At 40.9% G+C, this 20,101-nt stretch overlaps 1 protein-coding gene across 4 annotated transcripts in view; it reads right to left on the bottom strand.

The window, feature by feature from the left end:
• The window catches only part of RNF121 (ring finger protein 121), a 67,143-nt gene that overhangs the window by 17,829 nt on the left and 29,213 nt on the right, over positions 1–20,101 (bottom strand). For 2 of the 4 annotated variants that reach the window (XM_073019071.1, XM_073019074.1), the window contains 2 exons: positions 18,587–18,728; positions 13,110–13,233 (listed from right to left, as the gene is read on the bottom strand). In XM_073019071.1, the coding sequence (XP_072875172.1) occupies positions 13,110–13,233; positions 18,587–18,728 (266 nt within the window). The remainder of the gene's footprint in view (positions 1–13,109; positions 13,234–18,586; positions 18,729–20,101) is intronic. The other 2 variants (XM_008020002.3, XM_008020003.3) reach the window with 1 other exon arrangement.

Raw genomic sequence — 20,101 nt, 5'->3', positions numbered from 1 at the left:
TCTCTGAGAAAAAAACAGAAATTCCTGTTCTCCTGCCAGTTTTTCAAAAACTTGGCTGTTGCATTAAAACAACCAGCCTGCTCTAAGATGCTCTTTCCCACTCCCCACCAATCACCAATAGTATGTTCTGAAGAGGAATGTGAATCAAGGTAAGTTTCTCTACATGAGCTGCAGCTCTGCACATTTTGGGTGAGGAGAGAAGCAGAGATCCTGGATTCTATTCTGAGTTGGACAAAGACACAATTAGGATTAAGTCTAGGCATCAGGAAAGAAAAATCTTGTTTGTTTTGTAGTTTTCGGGCTTGAAATTTTAGGATGAAAAAACTACATCTAGAGATATACATCAAGTGGCCGGGCGCGGTGGCTCAAGCCTGTAATCCCAGCACTTTGGGAGGTCGAGACGGGTGGATCACGAGGTCAGGAGATCGAGACCATCCTGGCTAACACGGCGAAACCCCGTCTCTACTAAGAAATACAAAAAAAAACTAGCCGGGCGAGGTGGCGGGCGCCTGTAGTCCCAGTTACTCGGGAGACTGAGGCCGGAGAATGGCATGAACCCGGGAGGCGGAGCATGCAGTGAGCTGAGATCAGGCCACTGCACTCCAGCCTGGGTGACAGAGCGAGACTCCGTTTCAAAAAAAAAAAAAAAAAAGAGATATACATCAAGTATGTAAAGCTACATCAAGTCACACCAAGAGAAAGAGAGAGAGAGACTGTGTGTGAGAGAGAAGAGACAGAGAAGAAGAGGCAAGAGAGAAAGGGAAAAAAGGGGAGACAGAAAGGAATTTAGACATAGGATTAGGCTTTTTGAAACCAGATGGTGGAGTAGAAGCCCAGGAGACCGGGGTTCTAGTACTGTTCTGCCTCCAACTCACTGGGTCACCCTAAGGAGGTCCTTCCTCCTTCCTTGGAGGAAGGGATTGGCTTGATTTTTCAAACCCCTTCAAGTTCTAACAGGCTAAGTTTCTATCAACTAGTTCTGTATCCCAGACTTCCTAGGAGAGTAGAGACAGTGTTTACCCACTTACTCATTCAACCCATTAAGTATTAATTTTGCATTTAATGGGAAAAGGAGTACAGAAATAAACATGACCTCTAGTCCTCTAGGAGCTACCAGGTTAGCTGCAGGAAAAAGATCTAAATCAAACTCTAATTTTAATGATTCTGTTAGCCTTCAGACCATTTCCAGAAGTCCAAATAGAAATGATTAAAGAATGAACAAAATGAAATGATACACTGAAATGATCAGAAATTTTAGAATTAAAGCTATCTAAATATGAATCCCAATACAGCTAATTACTGTGTCAACGTAGGCAGATCGCTTAACTCTGATAAGCTTTGGTTCTCTAAACTACGGTAAAATGGTGTTAACTGTATCTATTCTCATAAGGTTGTATGGGTTAAATGAGTTAAGGCATGGAAACACTTAGAACAGTTCCTAATAATGTCAGCACTCATTATGAGTAGTGTAGCAAATACAAGCATTTGATATAATAGTTCTCGGCCGGGCGCGGTGGCTCAAGCCTGTAATCCCAGCACTTTGGGAGGCCGAGACGGGCGGATCACGAGGTCAGGAGATCGAGACCATCCTGGCTAACGTGGTGAAACGCCGTCTCTACTAAAAATACAAAAAACTAGCCGGGCGTGGTGGCGGCGCCTGTAGTCCCAGCTACTCGGGAGGCTGAGGCAGGAGAATGGCGTGAACCTGGGAGGCGGAGCTTGCAGTGAGCTGAGATCCAGCCACTGCACTCTAGCCTGGGTGACAAAGCTAGACTCCGTCTCAAAAAAAAAAAAAAAAAAAAAAAAAAAAAAAATAGTTCTTATATTTAAATGGAAGTAATATATATAAAACAAGTGTGGTGCGTAATTCATAATAAGCACTCAGTAAATGAGAGCTCTTATTACGGCTTTGCGTGATTAAAAATGCATAAAGTCACACATACAAAGGAGCAAAGACCAGAATGAGGAAACCGAAATAACTGACATATGAAAAGTGATGAGGTTATAAGCAATTTCTTATTAATGTTTAATTGTCCTTTCTAGGAAAAATAAATTATCAGAAAACACAAACCAAGAATTTGAGGCCATTTTCAGGTCCCCAGGCCGTCTCCATTAGGGAGTGAAAGCCAGCTTATGCTTGGGGCCTAGAAAGCAGCTGCTGGTGGAAGGGCAAGTTCCTGGGGAGGGGCAAGGCAGAGGAGCTGAGTGAACAGAACATTCTACCATGCGATAAAAGGGGAAGTTACCTGGTTTCTTTGTTTGGTTTAAAATTTCTACTGTAGGCTGGGCATGGTGGCTCACTCCTGTAATTCCAGCACTTTGTGGGGCTGAGGCAGACGGATCGCTTGAGCCCAGGAGCTCAAGACCAGCCTGGGCAACATGGCGCAACCCTGCCTCTTAAAAAATAAATAAATAAATAAATAAATAAATAAAAATAAATTTTTTTTTTCAGTTTCTACTTTAGTATTTATCGGCATTTTGCTTGGTAAATAAGTTTAAACTTCATTAAGGAAGGCATATAAATGGCAATAAACAGCTAAAAGTTATGCAGAACAATTGCAGGGCCTCTGGTGCCATCTCATGGCAACACTTATGGAGACACACTTGGTTCACTAATTTGCTCAAACACTTGTGCCTGATGCTATGGAAAGCATGAAAGCCTTGGCCCTCCAGGACTTGGCTGATGGGATATAAACACACGAATTAGGTGGCCAGTACAAAGCATCAAGTACTGACATGCGAATTCAGAGGAAAGATGAGGCAGGAGCTGTCAGGAAAACATCCTGGAAGAGGCAGAGTTCTGAATGATTCTAAAGGAGGTTTGGGTCTGGCCAGGTGGAAGGAGTAACACAAAAGTCATTCATCCTTCTTTCCCTGAATGTGCAAATACAAAGCTGAAGACTAGCCTGAAACTAACTCATTGATTTACTGAGGGACAAGAATAGCAATATCCTGCTTATTCCTCCACAAGGCTAAAATAGTTGAGATGACGATGTCAGATGCTAACAGTAAGAGCTATTTCACATTTAAATGGATTGCCTCTTAACTGAGATCTGGAACCATGAGTAGAAGGTGTGTTGGTAGAGATGGAATCAACACTACCTGACAACTATTTCTAATAAGAAAACCTGCAGATCCCTTTCATCTCAGAGAAATCAGAATTCATGAAAACAGATCATATCTTTCCCTGTGCATCAGGTGCCTTTCCAGTCCGCAGATGCTTGGCACTTTTGACTTTCAGGATTCTCATCTTACCACCTCTACGTCTCCTCATGTTGTAAGCTAGAGATCACCCTCCCACCCTATCTGGTTGAAAAGCAATATTGTGGATGAAATGAAACTATAAGCCCAAGTAGTAGAATAAAGGTAGAGACCCACAGCTAATAGAACAATCAGCTTGAAAATATGATGACAAATAGACTGCAGTCAACTGGAGGTAGGATTCTGGGACATGCTCCATGGCTCTGCTCAATATTTTCATAAATGCTTTGGAAGAAAGCACAACCTCCAAACTGTGGACAGCACAAAGCTTGTGGGGAGAGAAAGGGAGGCAGAGAACATGGAAAATAGAAGAAATAAGATCAAAATGAATAAAGTTTATATTTAGGGTTCTTTTAGCCCTAACATTCCATGAGCTAATAAGCTGAAATGAAGAATCAAAACCACAAGATGAAACCTAATTACCAAAGTATAGGACGGGGAAGGAATGGCTTAATAGTAGCTCACATGAAACAGGCTTAGGGGTTTCAGTTAACCACAAATTGCCAGGGAATATATGCCAACAGGGCTGCTGCCAACATAGCCAAGACAACCCTGCTTAACTAAGAAAATACTCAGAATGGGCCAGGCGCCGTGGCTCATGCCTGTAATTCCAGCACTTTGGGAGGCCAAGGCAGGCAGATCACGAGGTTAAGAGATGGAGATCATCCTGGCCAATCAGCATGATGAAACCCTGTCTCTACTAAAAATACAAAAATTAGCTGGGCGTGGTGGTACACGCCTGTAGTTCTAGCTACTCAGGGGGCTCAGGCAGGAGAATCGTTTGAACTCGGGAGGCAGAGGTTGCGGTGAGCCGAGATCGTGCCACTGCACTCCAGCCTGGGCAACAGAGTGAGACTTCATCTCAAAAAAAAAAAAAAAAAAAAAAGAATATACCCAGAATGGAGGAGGCAGCAGGTCTACTGTTCTCTACTCTGTTAAAGTATCCCTGGGACCCTGGGATCAGGGCTTGGGGCCACACCATACAAAGAACACTAACAAATAAGCATGGTCGTAAGACAGCAGGCCGTAAGAGAGCAGCTAGGATTGTAATAAAGGGTCTGGAAACCAAATCACATAAGGAACAGCTGAAGACACCAGGATATTAATCCTGGAGAAGACTACAGGAAGGATTCAGATAAATGATAGCTGAAGAGTCATCCAGAGGCCCAATAAACAGACATATTCAGTGTAGTTTCTATGACCTGGTGAGACACTACACGTTACTGGACACTCTACAAGGCAGAACACGGTTGGAGTTGTTTCCCTCCTATCGCACCTACACATAGTCATCCTTACCACATAAGTAAGGCCATTCCAATACGAATATATTTGCTACACAGCTCTTTCCTGATGCTGACCTGAAAAATCTGCCTTTGTCTCACTTCTGGCTCTGGGTCCAACTCATCTTTCAGAGGAGCACAAAGTAAATTTACTCCATGTTTCTTTTGATAACTCATTCTAATACCTAGAACTATGTCTTCTTTCCCATCTTTTCCACTTCAAGCAAATGAGTCAGTCAAGCAGTCACTTAATAAACATTTACTGAGCACTTACTGGACGCCATGCTAATGACTGGGGAATTCAGAGATGAAAACTAAAATCTCCTGAAGAATACAAGTCTACTGAGGAGAAACATATAACCACAATTAAGTGCTTTAACGGAGTAAGGGCTGGTGACCAAGAAAGTATAGAGGAGAGGCACTCCACTCAAAGGGGAGAAACCTCCCAAGGAAGGCTGCCTGAAAGAAGAATCCTTTGATCTCCGTCCTGATGGCCAAACAGGTCCAGATAGAAAAAGGCATCATGATGAGTATTCCAGGATGAGGGGGCATGGTATACTTGAGAAAAGACAGCTAGTATTTGAGGAAGGGGTGAGAAATGAGCCTAAAGAGGTAGATGAGACTCAAAGGAGGCCGATAAATATACCACAGCTACAAGTTTTCATTATATTCTGAAGATAGTAGTTTTTATTTCTCATAGAAAGTGAATTACAGCCCCTTACCATCTTAGTCAGAATTCTCTAATTCCACATTCCAGTAATCCTCTTAATATCTTGGTCTAAGAAAAATCTACAGTACTTTAAAGATTTCCAGGTAGGAGATTTTGCCACTCACCGTTTCCAGGAGGGAAAGCAGTTCAGGAGGGAGAGATCTAAAGATATACTGTATTTGGTAGTAGACAGAGATGATGAAAGCTTCTCCCTAGAGAACTTCAAAAACAGGATGGATACTTTTCCAGGCATAAACTTATCCCTTCCCCTAACATCCCTGAGGGAGCTAAAGAGTAATGTTAGGCTCTGACTAGATGATGAAAACTGAGCTATGCAGAAGCCAAAAGGCAAGCCTGGTTTGGGCTAGGTTTCCAATCCAGATCTTCTGTCTCTTAAGCTGCCTACCAATCATCACTCACTGAGTTTGTGGGGAAATCTGGAGAGGCTAGGTAGGCAAGATGATGAAGAGACTTAAGAGGAGGTTGAGAAAGTACCTGAGACCCAAGGAAAGGACTTAGGCAACAGGCGTTAAATAAGGAAACTCAAGAGGGTTAAAAACTTCTGACTACGGCAGAAATTGATAAAAATTTCCTGAAGCCTTTAAGAGGAACCTACAGAAAGAGCACTTAACCAAGAATCGGATTTTGGTTTTAGGTCCAACTCTCCAATTTAATGGTCATGTGTTCCCAGCAATCACTTCAGGATTCTGTACCTTGGTTTATTAATCTGAAAACTGGAGATAAATACCTACCCTGACTACCTTGCAGAGCTGTTATGAGGTTCCAAGAGAGAGTAAATGAGAAGAATGCAAGTCTGCTGAGGAGAAAGAACCAACCACAATTCAGTATAAGTGCTATAACAGAGTAGGTGGGGTATTTTTTAAATCATCAACACATCTCAACTATAAGCAATCTAAAGTATTAGTATTGCTAGAATTGAAAAGAACAGTATCTAAAATTTAGATACAGTATGATCTCTTACTCCAAACAACAGGGCTTTTTTTTTTGTATTTTTACAAATTTTTTGTTTTAAATTTTACATTTGTTCTTCTTTTAACCTTATTTATTTGGCCTCTTCTTTGTAAGTAGGGCTTTTGTTTTTTTGGGGTTTTTTTTTTGGTTTGCTTTTTGTTTTCTGAGACGGAGTTTCACTCTTGTCACCCAGGGTGGAGTGCAGTGACATGAACTTGGCTCACTGCAACTTCTGCCACCCGGGTTCAGGCAATTCTCCTGCCTCAGCCTCCCCAGTAGCTGGGATTACAGGCACCTGCCACCACGCCTGGCTAATTTTTGTATTATTAGTAGAGACAGGGTTTTACCATGTTAGCCAGGCTGGTCTCAAACTCCTGACCTGAGGTGATCTGCCCGCCTCAGCCTCCCAAAGTGCTAGGATTACAGGCGTAAGCCACTGCGCCCAGACTGTTTTTTGTTTTTGAGACAGGGTCTCACTCTGTTGCCCAGGACAGAGTGCAGTGGCACAATCACAGTCCACTGCAGCCTCAACCTCCCAGGCTCAAGTGATCCTCCCATCTCAGCCTCCAAAGTAGCTAGGACTACAGGCCTACGCTACCACACCCAGCTAATTTTTTTTTTAAAGATTGGGTCTTACTACGTTGCCCAAGCTGGTCTCAAACTCCTGGGATCAACCTATCCTTCCACTCTAGTCTCCCAAAATGCTGGAATTACAGGCATGAGCTACTATGCCCAGCCTACATTTCTTTTTTTTTTTTGAGACCCAGTTTCGCTCTTGTTGCCCAGGCTGGCATGCAAAGGCGCGGTCTCAGCTCACCGCAACTTCTGCCTTCTGGGTTCAAGTGATTCTCCTGCCTCAGCCTCCTGAGTAGCTGGGATTACAGGCATGCACCACCACACCTGGCTAATATTGTATTTTTAGTAGAGACAAGGTTTCTCCATGTTGGTCAGGCTGGTCTCCAACTCCCGACCTCACGTGATCCGCCCACTCGGCCTCCCAAAGTGCTGCTGGGATTATAGGCATGAGCCACCGCACCCAGCCGCCCAGCCTACATTTCTCTTAATGTGAAGGTTGGACTTGAGCTTCTAAGTTATGGACAGAACTTAATACTTCTCAGTGGACTGGAATACCTGCTCATCATCAGTCTCATAGCTGGCAATATCCATGTTGCTCTACGTTCTAGAGCCTATGACAGTGTTTCTCATCAGGGGTGATTTTGTTTCCCAGGGGACATTTGGCAATGTCTGGAGACATCTGGTTGTTACAAGTGGACAAGGTGTCAGTAGCATCTAGTGAATAGAGGGTAGGGATGCTATTAAACATTCTATAATATACAGGACAGCCCCCAAGAAAACAAAGAGTTATCTGGCCCAAAATGCCACTAGTTCCTCTGTTGAGAAACCTTAGTCTAGGAGAACAGAGCTAGTGTTTTTCCATTCAGTGGTCATGGATGCGCACTAAAAGGACACACCACCAACCTGTACTAGTGAAGAACAAAAAGTTTCATTCAGTTTGAAAGAAACAGAGCCTTATCAATTAATTCCATCATTTCTTGGCATGCCGTAAGAGGCATTTTTTTTGAAAGCTCTAATGGCTAATTTCAAACAGTTCATGTTTCTACTACTCAACAACAATCCCAGTGCCTCTCCTTTACACAACATTCTCTGGGGAGTCTTCCTGATTCTTTCATTACTATTCCTCACCCCACAGACATTCTAATGTGCTTCACATGTATATTTTTATTTGTACCTGTTCATACAAACTGTTTATTGCTTTCTCTGCTTATATTTTTATTAATTGGCATTGTGTTATACATCTTTCTGTTTCTTACTTTTTCCTCTCAGTACTATGCTTTTAAGGTCCTCCCAAGTTCCTATAGGTACTTAATGTATAGCTTTTAACTGTAAAACAATTTCACGATATGCATCCGTCACATTTTACCTATTTACTCCCTCAGAGACAGATATCCAGATTGCCTCCAACTCCCCAATGTTCAGCCATAATTAACACTTCAGTGAACACCCTCTTCCATGTCCCCTTAGGATGTGTCACAGGGTGTGTATATTCACTCTGATTCAGCAATGCCATGCTGCTATCCACAATGCCTGTACCAGTCTTCATACCCACAAAAAAGTATAAAAAAGCTCCTATATAGCCTCTGATCCTTGCCAACACTTGGCACTATTCAGCTTTCTAGTTTTTGCCAACCTAAAAATAGATGAAAAGCGATATCTCATATTTTTATGTGCATTTCTTTAATTACTAATGACTCTGAGCATCTCTTTTCATGCTTGATGGCCTTTTGGGTTTCCTCTCCTGTAAATATGTTCATATCCCTGGCCTGTTTTTCTGTTGGAGTTGCTGTCTTTTGTTGATTTGTAGGAGTTTCTCTGGATAGATATTAATCTACTGTCAGTTTTAATCATTATTCATCTCTTCTCCATTCAGTTATCAGTTAACTCTGCCTATCATATCTTTAACAGAACAGAAATCCTTAATTTATAAAATCAAATTTATCAAATCTTTCTTACTTGCTTACATTTTTATTTTTAAAAACTTCATTTGTTTATTTATTTATTTTGAGACAGGGTTTCATCTGTTACCCACACTGTAGTGAACTGCCATGATCTCAGTTCACTGCAACCTCAAACTCTTGGGCTCAAGTGATCCTTCCACCTCAGCCTCCTGAGTAGCTGGGACTACAGGCATGCACCACCACACCTGGCTACGTTTTGTATTTTTTGTAGAGATAGGGTTTGGCCATGTTGCCCAAGCTGGTCTTGAACCTCTGGGCTCAAGTGATCTGCCCACCTCAGCCTCACAAAGTGCTGGGATTACAGGCATGAGTTACCACATCCAGACTGCTTACATTTAAAAATTAGTTTCATAACTTTACCTTTCATAATTAGGTCTTCATGTTGAGTCCCCTTTGTATTCAGTATTATGTACAAACCTAGTTTTAATTTTTCTCCTTGTGGTGAGCCAGTTTTCTCAACTAATCTACTTAACAATGAATACCTTCTTACTGATTGGTGGTTACATCTTTATTGTAAATTAAATTCCTATCTGTCTCTCTGAGATCTGCATTTTGTCCCACTGGTCTGTTTGTCTATTCTTATAGCGTATCTTAAGGTAAGGTAAGTCCCTGTCTTGGTAGTTGCTTTCTTTCTTGCTTTATTTTTGAACTTTAGGTAGAGAAAAAAATAAATTATTCAAATTCTTTGGTTAATAAACATTCTCATCATTAGACCATGCATGGACTACTTTAATTTTTTAAAGTTATTATTATTTTGTCTTTTTTTAAATGACAGAGTCTCACTCTGTCACCCACACTGGAGTACAGTGACGTGATCATAGTTTATTAAAGCCTTAAACTCCTAGGCTCAAGCAATCTTCCCTCCTCAGCCTCCCAAGTAGTTGGCATTACAGGTGCACACCACCACACTCAGCTAATTTTTTAATTTTTAGAAGAAACAGGGTCTTCCTGCATTGCCCAGGCTGGTCTGGAACTCCTGGGATCAAGTGATCCTTCTACCTTAGTCTCCCAAAGTGCTGGGATTAGAGGTGTAAGCCACTGTGTCAACCAAAACTACTTTTGTGGTTTCAAAAACCAAAAAATTTTCCATTTTATCCATCTTTGAGTATACAGTTCAATAGTGGTATGTATTACTGTCTGTTACTATTCTGTAACAGATCTCCAGAACTTTTTTGTCTTGCAAAATGGAAACTCTATAGCCTCTAATTTCCCCCACCCCATAGCCATCATTCTACTTTGTTTCTATGAATTTGACTACTTTAGATATCTCATATAAGTGGAATCATATTGATCTCTTTGTGACTAGCTTATTTCACTTAGTATGTCTTCAAGGTTCATCCATCCTGTACCACATGACATAATTTCTTTACTTTTTACATGAATTATTTAATAACATGATACTGAACCCACAAATGAACCTAAGATGTAAAACATCTAAAATTACTTATATCTAGCTATGTGCTCTTCTCTATCCTATCCTGCAATCTCTCTTCTATACAAGGTTACCATTATCTGGAATCTTGATTGTATTCCCTTGCTTTTGTAAAATACGGTTTTGTCTTGGCACGGTGGCTCATGCCAGTAACCCCAATACTTTGAGAGGTCAAGGTGAGAGGATTGCTTGAGGCCAGGAGTTGGAGACCAGTCTTGTCAACACAGGAAGACCCCCATCTCTAGAAAAAAAATTTGTCTAATTAGCCAGGTATGGGTGGTGCACAACTGTGGTCCCAATTACTTGGGAGGCTAAGATGGGAGGATCAACAGAGCCCAGGAGGTTGAGGCTGCAGTGAGCTGTGATCATGCCGCCACACTCCAGACTGGGTGACAGAGAAAGACCCTGTCTCAAAATAAAGTAAAATATGGTTTTATCACACATATACATAATTTTAAAACATACCGTTTATGTATAACATAAACTTAGCCAAAAAAAGAAAACATACCACTTAAGTTTCCATTATTTTTACCTTTCTATAAAAAGTGTCAACTTATAAGTGGTCTTCTAAGGCTTATCTTTTGTACTCAATATTATACCACTAAGCTTCATCCTTACCATTATTTGTAGCTATAGTTATTTATATTTTGTTTTTATAAGTATGTCATAAGTATTATTTTATGTTATATTTCATTATGTGAATATATCACAACTTACCCATTCACCTTTACGTACTGTCATTTTCAAGTTTTTGCTACTGCAAATAGTGTTGCTATGAAAAATCGTAAGAGGGGCCGGGCACGGTGGCTCACATCTGTAATCCCAGCACTTTGGAAGGCCAAGGCAGGTGGATCACCTGAGGTCAGGAGTTCGAGACCAGCCTGACCAACACGGTGAAACCCTGTTTCTACTAAAAAATACAAAAAGTAGCTGGGCATGGTGGCGGGCGCCTGTAATCCCAGCTACTCGGGAGACTGAGGGGGGAGAATCGCTTGAACCCAGTAGGTAGAGGTTGCAGTGAGCTGAGATCGTGCCACTGCACTCCAGCCTGGGCAACAGAGCAAGAGTCTGACTCAAAAAAAGAAAGAAAGAAAAAAGAAAAATCCTAGAAGGGTGTACCAAAATCTTCTGGCATATATCTAGGAATTAAACTCCCAGATCATAGGGAGTTTAATTTAAAAACAGTTTGAAACTGTTTTTCAAAGTGGTTTCTCCACAAAAGAAACAATTTAACTGAGTACAGCCCCAGCATGGGAATAGAAAGGATCAACGAATATCTACTGACTGAACAAATAAATAGACAGTACACAATAAATACTAGCTAGTGTTATTAATTATGTCTACATAATTACATAGGTGGTAATGTCCCAACTATACTTATGCTCTGCTTCTCCTCCCTAGAACTGACCTTTAACCTATTGCAGATTTGAGAATAAGAGGTCCACAAGAACTGTAAAATTGGTGGCTATGGCTATTACCTAAAATATGCCTAGGCAGGCAGAAGAACTTTGTAAGAACCAAGACAGAAAATCAGGAATAGCAAGATGGGCCATCCAAACAGAATAGCAAAAGATAGAGTACTTAGCCAACAAGATCATTCATAAATTGGGCCAGGGGCAGTGGCTCACACCTGTAATCCCAGCACTTTGCAAGGCCAAGGCAGGTGGATCACTTGGGTGGATCACTTGAAGTCCAGAGTTCGAGATCAGCCTGGCCAACATGGTGAAACCCTTTCTCTACTAAAATACAAAGAGTTAGCTGGGCATGGTGACAGGAGCCTGTAATCCCAGCTACTTGGGAGGCTGAGGCAGGAGAATCGCTCGAACCCGAGAGGCGGAGACTGCAGTGAGTGGAGAGCACGCCACTGCACTCCAGCCTGGGCAACAGAAAAGGACTTCGTCTTTAAAAAAAAAAAAAAAAAAAATCATTCATAAATCTAGTCTATAAAAATTTCTCTACCAATTCTACAAATAAAATCAAATGACCAACTGAGGAAAGATATCCGTAGCAAATATGTCAAAAGGCTTATTCCTGACATACAAAGAGCTCTTACAAATCAGTAACAAACATTCCAAAAGAAACCTGAGCAAAGGAAAGAAAATGTACCAAATATACCACATGGCTCAAGCTGTGAATAATACAGCTTATGAATAATGCTTACGTATAGTACTTAATAATGTAAACAATGAATATTTATTTAAAAATTGGGAGGAGGAAATGTTTGTAGTATGTGAGGGGTATAGGTATAGCAGTATAAGATAATTATTACCGCCAGGCGCGGTGGCTCATGCCTGTAATCCCAGCACTTTGGGAGGCCGAGGTGGGCAGATCACAAGGTCAGGAGATCGAGACCATCCTGCCCAACATGGTGAAATCCTGTCTTTACTAAAAATGCAAAAAGTAGCTGGGTGTGGTGGCACGAGCCTGTAGTCCCAGCTACTCAGGACGCTGAGGCAGAAGAATCACTTGAACCCAGAAGGCAGAGACTGCAGGGAGCCGAGACCATGCCATTGCACTCCAGCCTGGGTGACACAGCAAGACTTTGTCTCCAAAAAAAAAAAAAAAAAACAACAACAACAACAACAAAAAACATATAATTATTACCTTCCAAAGTAGGAAGTCAATATATAATATTTAAAAGTAGAAAATTATACATCAGTATAAACATGTTATTTAAAAAACACAAATATTATATTTAAATATAATAAAGTAGAAATTTATACATCAGTAAAAACATGCTATTTAAAAAACACAAGGCCAACTGTGGTGGCTCATGCTATAATCCCCACCCTTTGGGAAGCTAAGGCAAGAGGATCACTTGAGGCCGGGAATTCAAGACCTGCCTAGGCAATACAGCAGGACCTAACTCTACAAAAAATGTAAAAACATATATATTAGTCAAGCATGGTGATGTGTACCTGTAGTCCTAGCTACTTGGGAGGCTGAGGCAGGAGGACTGCCTGAGCCCAGGTGTTTGAGGCCGCATTGAGCTATGATGGAGCCACTGCCCTCCAGCCTAGGTGAAAGGCTGAGATCCTGTATCTTAAAAACAAACAAAAAAAAGTATCAGAAATGAACTAAAAAAGTTATTAATAAAAGTAGTTGTCACAGAATAATCAGACACTGACAAGAGTTGGACAGGGGACCAATGTGTTTTGCTTCTGAAGTCTTGTAGAACTATCTGACTTTTAGAACTATAGTATGTATTACTTTGATAAAAATGGAAATATCAGGCCAGGCGCGGTGGCTCATGCTTGTAATCCCAGCACTTTGGGAGGCCAAGGTGGGCGGATCACCTGAGGTCAGGAGTTTGAGACCAGCCTGACCAACATGGAGAAACCCCGTATCTACTAAAAATACAAAATTAGCTGGGCATGGTGGCCCATGCCTGTAATCTCAGCTACTCGGGATGCTGAGGCAGGAGAATTGCTTGAACCTGGGAGGCGGAGGTTGCGGTGAGCTGAGATTGCGCCATTGCACTCTAGCCTGGGCAACAAGAGGGAAACTCTATCTCAAAAAAAGAAAAAAAAAAAAGAAAAAGGAAGTATCAAATATAGTCAATGATATGAACAAATAATTGAAAGAAACCAAATAACCACTAAGCATGAAAACATGCTCAACCTCACTAATTGTTAGAGAAATACTTAATAAATCAGGTATTTTCACTTTATCACACTGACAAAGATTAAAAATACTACTCTCTACACCTTCTTTAACATTGGGTAACAGCTCTGTTAAATCTGTGTTGATGGACTGTAAACTATAACAGCTATAACTTTTTTGGAGGGCAATTTAGCAAGTTCCATTAATAATTAAAACACATACATTTTTTGACCAGGCAATTTCATTTCTAGGAGTGTATTCTATAAAATTGCTTGCACAGGTATGCAGGTAATTTATGTATGAGAAGCTTACTAAATTGTTGCTTGTAACTGTGATAAACTGTTAATTACCAAGTCAATCGATAAAGGTAAGTTAAATTTTATTTTAGATCTATTTTCCAAAATACTATGCAGGCCGGGCGTGGTGGCTCACTCCTGTAGTCCCAGCACTTTGGGAGGCCGAGGGGGTGGATCACTTGAGCCCAGGAGCTCCTGACCAGCCTGGGCAACATAGTAAAACCCGTCTCTACAAAAAATACAAAAATGAGCTGGGTGTGGTGGCTCACACCTGTAGTTCCAACTACTTAAAAGGCTGAAGTAAGAGGATCCCTTGAGCCCAGGAGGCAGACGTTGCAGTGAGCCAAGATCACACCACTGTACTCCAGCCTGGGCAACAGAGACCGTGTCTCAAAAAAAAAAAAACAAAATTAGTATGCAGTCATTAGTTTAAGAGGATGACATACACACCAATATGGATAGACATTTGCGAGAGTATTAGGTGGAAAATGCTGCAGAACCTAATGGATGTCATAAACATCTAAAAATTTATAAACATACACTTGCAGATTTTTTCTATCTATAACAAATTGATTAACAGTGGTTCCCTCTGGACACTTTTGATTTCTATGTCACATACTGTTATATTGTTCAAATTTTTGATAACAAATATACATAACTTTTGCTGAATGAAAACCTCATCCTGTCTCTAGGCAGGTCTGCTTCATCCTCTAACAAGAAGACAGGCCTTCACCTCTTATGGGTAATTCAATTTGATACAGATTTCAGAGCTAACTGGGAGGACTTCAAGATGTCCAGTCAACCATTCCATAAAAAATCACAAACATCCCCTCCACAACATTCCTGACAAGAGGTTGCTAACTCCTACTAAAACACAGCTTATAATAGGAAGACCAGGCACGGTGGCTCATGCCTGTAATCCCAACACTTTGGGAGGCCAAGGCAGATGGATTGCTTGAGTTCAGGAGAGCGAGACCAGCCTGGGCAACCTAGCGAAACCCTCTCTCCACCAAAAATACAAAAAATTAGCCTGGTGCACGCACCTGTAGCCCCAGTTACTTGGAAAGCTGAGGTGGGAGGATCACCTGAGCCTGAGGAAGTCGAGGCTGCAGTGAGCCAAAATCGCCAAACTGCACTACTGCATTCCAGGATGGGCAATCAGAATAAGACCTTGTCTCAGGAAAAAACAAGGTATCCAACTGGAAAGGAAGAAGTGAAACTATCTCTACTTTCAGATGACCAATTTTACATATAAAAAATCCTTAAAAAATACTTTAAAAACTATTAGAGCTAATAAATTCAACAAAGTTGGAAGATTAACAGAAAACGATCAGTTGAAGTTCTATATATTAGCAACGAATAATTCGAAAAGGAAATTTTAAAACATTCCATTAACAATGGCATCAAAAAGAATAAAATACTTAGGAATAAGTTTAACAAAGGAGGTGCAAGACTTGTACACTGAAAATTACAAAACATTGATGAAAGAGATTAAAGACCCAAATAAATGAAAAGATACCCTGTGTTCATGTACTGGAAGATTAATATTGTTAAGATGGAAATATTTCCCCAAACAATCTAGAGAAATCAATCTAATCCTTATCAAAATTCCAACTGCTTTTGTTTGTAAAATGGAAACGTTGATATTAAAATTAATAAGGAATTGCAAGGGACTCAGAATAGCTGAAAAAATCTTGAAAAAGAAGAACAAAGTTGAGGAACATACTTTCCAATTTCAGAACTTACTACAATGCTACAGTAATCATAACAATGTGGTACCTGCAAAAGAACAGACATATAGATCAACGGAATAAAATTGAGAGTACAAAAATAAACCAACGTAATCTTTGATCAGTTGATTTTTGACAAGAGTGCCATGACCATCCAATGGAAAAAGAAGTCTCTTCAATAAATGATGCTGGGACAACTGGCTATCCATATGCAAAAGAACGAACTTAGATCCTTATCTCGCACCATTTACAAAAACTCAAAATGGACCAAAAATCCAAACGTAAGAGCTAAGACTATAAAACTCTTTTTTTTTTTTTGCAGTCCGGGAGGTGAAAGAGTCTTGCTCTGTCATCAGGCTGGAGTGCAGTAGTGTGATCTTGGCTCACTGCAACCTCTGACTCCCTGGTTCAAGCCTCAGCCTTCCGAGTAGCTAGGATTAGAGGCATGTGCCACCACGCCCAGCTATTTTTGTATTTTTATTAGAGACGGGGTTTCACCATGTTGGCCAGGCTGGTCTCAAACTCCTGACCTTGTGATCCGCCCACCTGGGCATCCCAAAGTGCTGGAATTACAGGCGTGAGCCACCGCACCTGGCCAAGACTATAAAACTCTTCAAAGAAAACACGGGGTAAATCTCTACGACCTTGGATTTGGCAATGGATTCTCAGATATGACACTAAAAGCACAAGCAATAAAAGAAAAAAATAGATATATTGGACTTCATCAAAATTTAAAACTGTTTATTTTTTTAAAATTTTGGACACTACCAGTAAAGAGACAAGACAACCGATAAAATGTGAGGAAATATTTGAAAATCATATATCTGATAATGGTCTATTATCCAGATTATATAAAATACTCTAACAACCCAACAAAAAGACAAAAAATTCAACCAAAAATTGGGCAAAGACTTAAACGAACATTTCTCTAAGGAAAATATACAAATGACCAATAAGCACATGAAAAGATGCCCAACATCATTAGTCATTAGGGAAATACAAATCAACACCACAGTGACATCCACATCCACTAAAGTAGCTATATAAATAACATTTTTTTTAAAAAATGGAGTGAAAGAAGTCTTGATGAAAATGTGGAGGAACGAAAAACCCAATCCACTTTAGGTTAGAATGGAAAATTGCACAGCTTCTGTGGAAAACATTTCGGCAGTTCCTCAAAACATTAAACACAGAGTTATCACATGACTCAGCAATTCCACTCCTAGGTAGATTTCTTTTCTTATTTTCTAAAGATATGAGTTTAAGTTTCTCAGTGTAAGATGTGCTATCATGTTAGCATATCCTCTCACCAATAAAATTTAGTATTATGTTTACAGGATGTGGCAGTAATGAGAAAACTGCACATTCCCAGTACAACAGGCCTCATTACGTCACAGACACGTTTCCTGTTAAGAATTAACTAGTGAATAACACATCAGTGGTTTTCTAACAGTGCTATGATGAGTCCTAGAGATTTCAGAGGGGGAAGCAGGGGTGTTAGGGTTACCCAACCCTCATATCAAGCAGAGCAGCCTCTTAACTGTTTTCCAGATTGAGTTTTTCCTTAAGATAATGTTTAAAGAAAGGATCCCACACTTAAGGAAAAAGTTCTTACTGAAAATTACTGCAGTGCATATATGTATACTCACTTTCTTCAGAATAGGTTGTAAAAATATTTGCAGATTAGCCAAAATTATATAATTTAAAATATTTCTACATATAAGCCCAGAAATGCCAAGGGGGCTTTCACTCATTTATGAGTTTACTGCACCCCCTGGCTCAAGCAATTCTCCCACCTCAGCCTCCCCAATAGGTGAGATTACAGGTGTGTGCCACCACTCCTGGCTTATGTCTTTCCACCTAAAGTGAATTTACTATAGACAGCATATCGATAAATGAGGGGATTTTTAAAACCAATCTGCCAATCTCTGTCTTCTAATGGAAGAATTTAATCCATTTATATTTAAAGTGATTACTGATAAGGAAGAATTAACTTCTGTCATTTTGCTGTTTGTTTTCTGTGTGTCATTCCCCCCACCCCCATTTCATCCATTACTGTTTTTTCTTTTTCTCTCTTTTTTTTTTTTTTTTTTTTTTGAGACAGGGTCTTGCTCTGTCTCCCAGGCTGAAGTGCAATGGCACGATCACAACTCACTGCAGCCTTCACCTCCCAGGCTCAAGGAATCTTCCCACCTCTCAGCTTCCCCAGTAGCTGAGACTACAGGCGCAGGCCACCACGCTCGGCTAATTTCTGTATTTTTTGTAGATACAGGGTTTTGGCATGTTGCCCCGGCTAGTCTTGAACTCCTGAGCTGAAGCCATCTGCTCACCTCAGTCTCCCAAAGTAGTAGGATTACAAACATGAGCCATCACACCGGGCCCTTTTTAAAAAAAACTTAGATTAGTGTAATCTAGATCCTGTAAGATTCATGAGAGGCTTAGTTTTCCCAGTCAAGTGATCTTTGCTCTCTCCAATTGAATAGTTTCTGATGATTATCTCCTTCATGAATCTGTCCCACAATGTTTCGAAGGGAAGACCTATCTTTTCTGCCTATGAACGTAGTCTTATGTTCTATCCTTTTCACCCTCTGAATCACCTGACCCTTAGACACACACACTCCCCAATACACTATTCATCATTCATACATAAAGTTCATTGTTATTGTCTTTCTCTACCTCCATGTGGCCTGGGTTAGGCTGGGCCCTAGAATACTTAGGAAGGGTCTCTTGATGACTGACAAAGAAGTAAGAAGGAAAGTGGCTTACATTGTAGGAGCGTGGGTGCCTCTGTTTCCACTGCACCAGGAGCAGCTGGGCCACCACCAAGGTAGCGATGAGGATGAGGACCATTTCAGCATGCATAGCTTCGTGGCCACGGTGCTTGGCATGCATGCGTGCATGCTCGACCCTGAAAGCCAAACACATGGGGTGAATCAAGTCAGGGATGCTGTAGTGATAAAGGGACAGTGCTTTCCAGGGATATCCCACCAGTACAAAGCTCAGAACACATTCCCTGCTTCATAGCCACAGGGTACCACACAAATTAGGGGCTAAGGACACACACACTAACAGACAGGCATGTGGAGATAAAATACAGGCTCTACGGACCCCAGCAACCAAGCCTAGATATTGGAATTAGAGCTAAGTGGTCTGCTGCCTGCCCCCATGGCAGAAACAGCTGACATCTTTCCTGTAACATGAAGGAGGTCCCAGGAGAAACACGCATCATTGCCTATTTCAAGCCTATTTCAACCTGACGCTGGAACGAGAAAGTAACCCAAAGAGGTTATAGCCATAAAGTCTCATACTCTCAGTCACTGATATTTATGACAGCAGTAAAGGAGTAACACTGCAAAGGTATGCTGATTCCAGGATTAAAGTCTTGCTTTATTCATTCTATCCTCTCTGCCAGGGTCAGAAATCCTTAAGACTAGTTAAAGCCTAAAAAATCTGGACTGCTTCACCTTTATACTAATCCAACAGTGACTTTACCATCAGTATCCACAGGTAAACAGCCTCCTCAAAGGTTCAAGGAAGTTTAGTAATTGGAGAGTACAGCTGGAAACATTTTATTAATCTAAAGCTGGCATTCTCTGGTCTTAAAGACTGGCAGCAAGTGATTCCCTCGGCCAACACTGGCTAAAAACTTGCTCTAAGAACAGTCACTACTACCACTCTGGGTCACAGTCATCCAAAGGAGAGGCATGAGGAAGGAATTAGAGGCTGGGTGCGGTGGCTCACACCTGTAATCCCAGCACTTTGAGAGGCTGAGGCCGGAGGATCACTTGAGGTCAGGAGTTCGCGATGATCCTGGCCAACATGGCAAAACCCCGTCTCTACCAAAAATACAAAAATTAGCCGGGTGTGGTGGTGCATGCCTGTGATCCCAGCTACTCAGGAGGCTGAGGCAAGAGAATCGCTTGAACCTGGGAGGTGGAGGTTGCAGTCAGCCGAGATTGCAACACTGCACTCCACCCTAGGCAACAGAATGAGACTCCGTCTCAAAAAAAAAAAAAAAAAAAAAAAAAAGAAATAGAAGAGAAGAAATAGAAAATCAAATACATCAGATAGTGTGGGAAAATTTAAATAAATAATAAAATCAAATACAAATGTAACTTGAGTCATAAGCTTTTATACAATTCCCATTACACCAGGATATTTAGGAGGGAGGAAAACGACAACATAAATGGTATCTTCATGGAAGTTCCATGGGCAGTGAAACATTAACAGCAAAAATAACCTGGAAGGATGAATTATAGATAAACAATAAAGCAAATATAA

Source organism: Chlorocebus sabaeus, chromosome 1 (genome assembly GCF_047675955.1).
Source record: "Chlorocebus sabaeus isolate Y175 chromosome 1, mChlSab1.0.hap1, whole genome shotgun sequence".
NCBI classification, from domain to species: Eukaryota; Metazoa; Chordata; class Mammalia; order Primates; family Cercopithecidae; genus Chlorocebus; species Chlorocebus sabaeus.
This window is presented reverse-complemented; position numbering and strand designations above follow the sequence as displayed.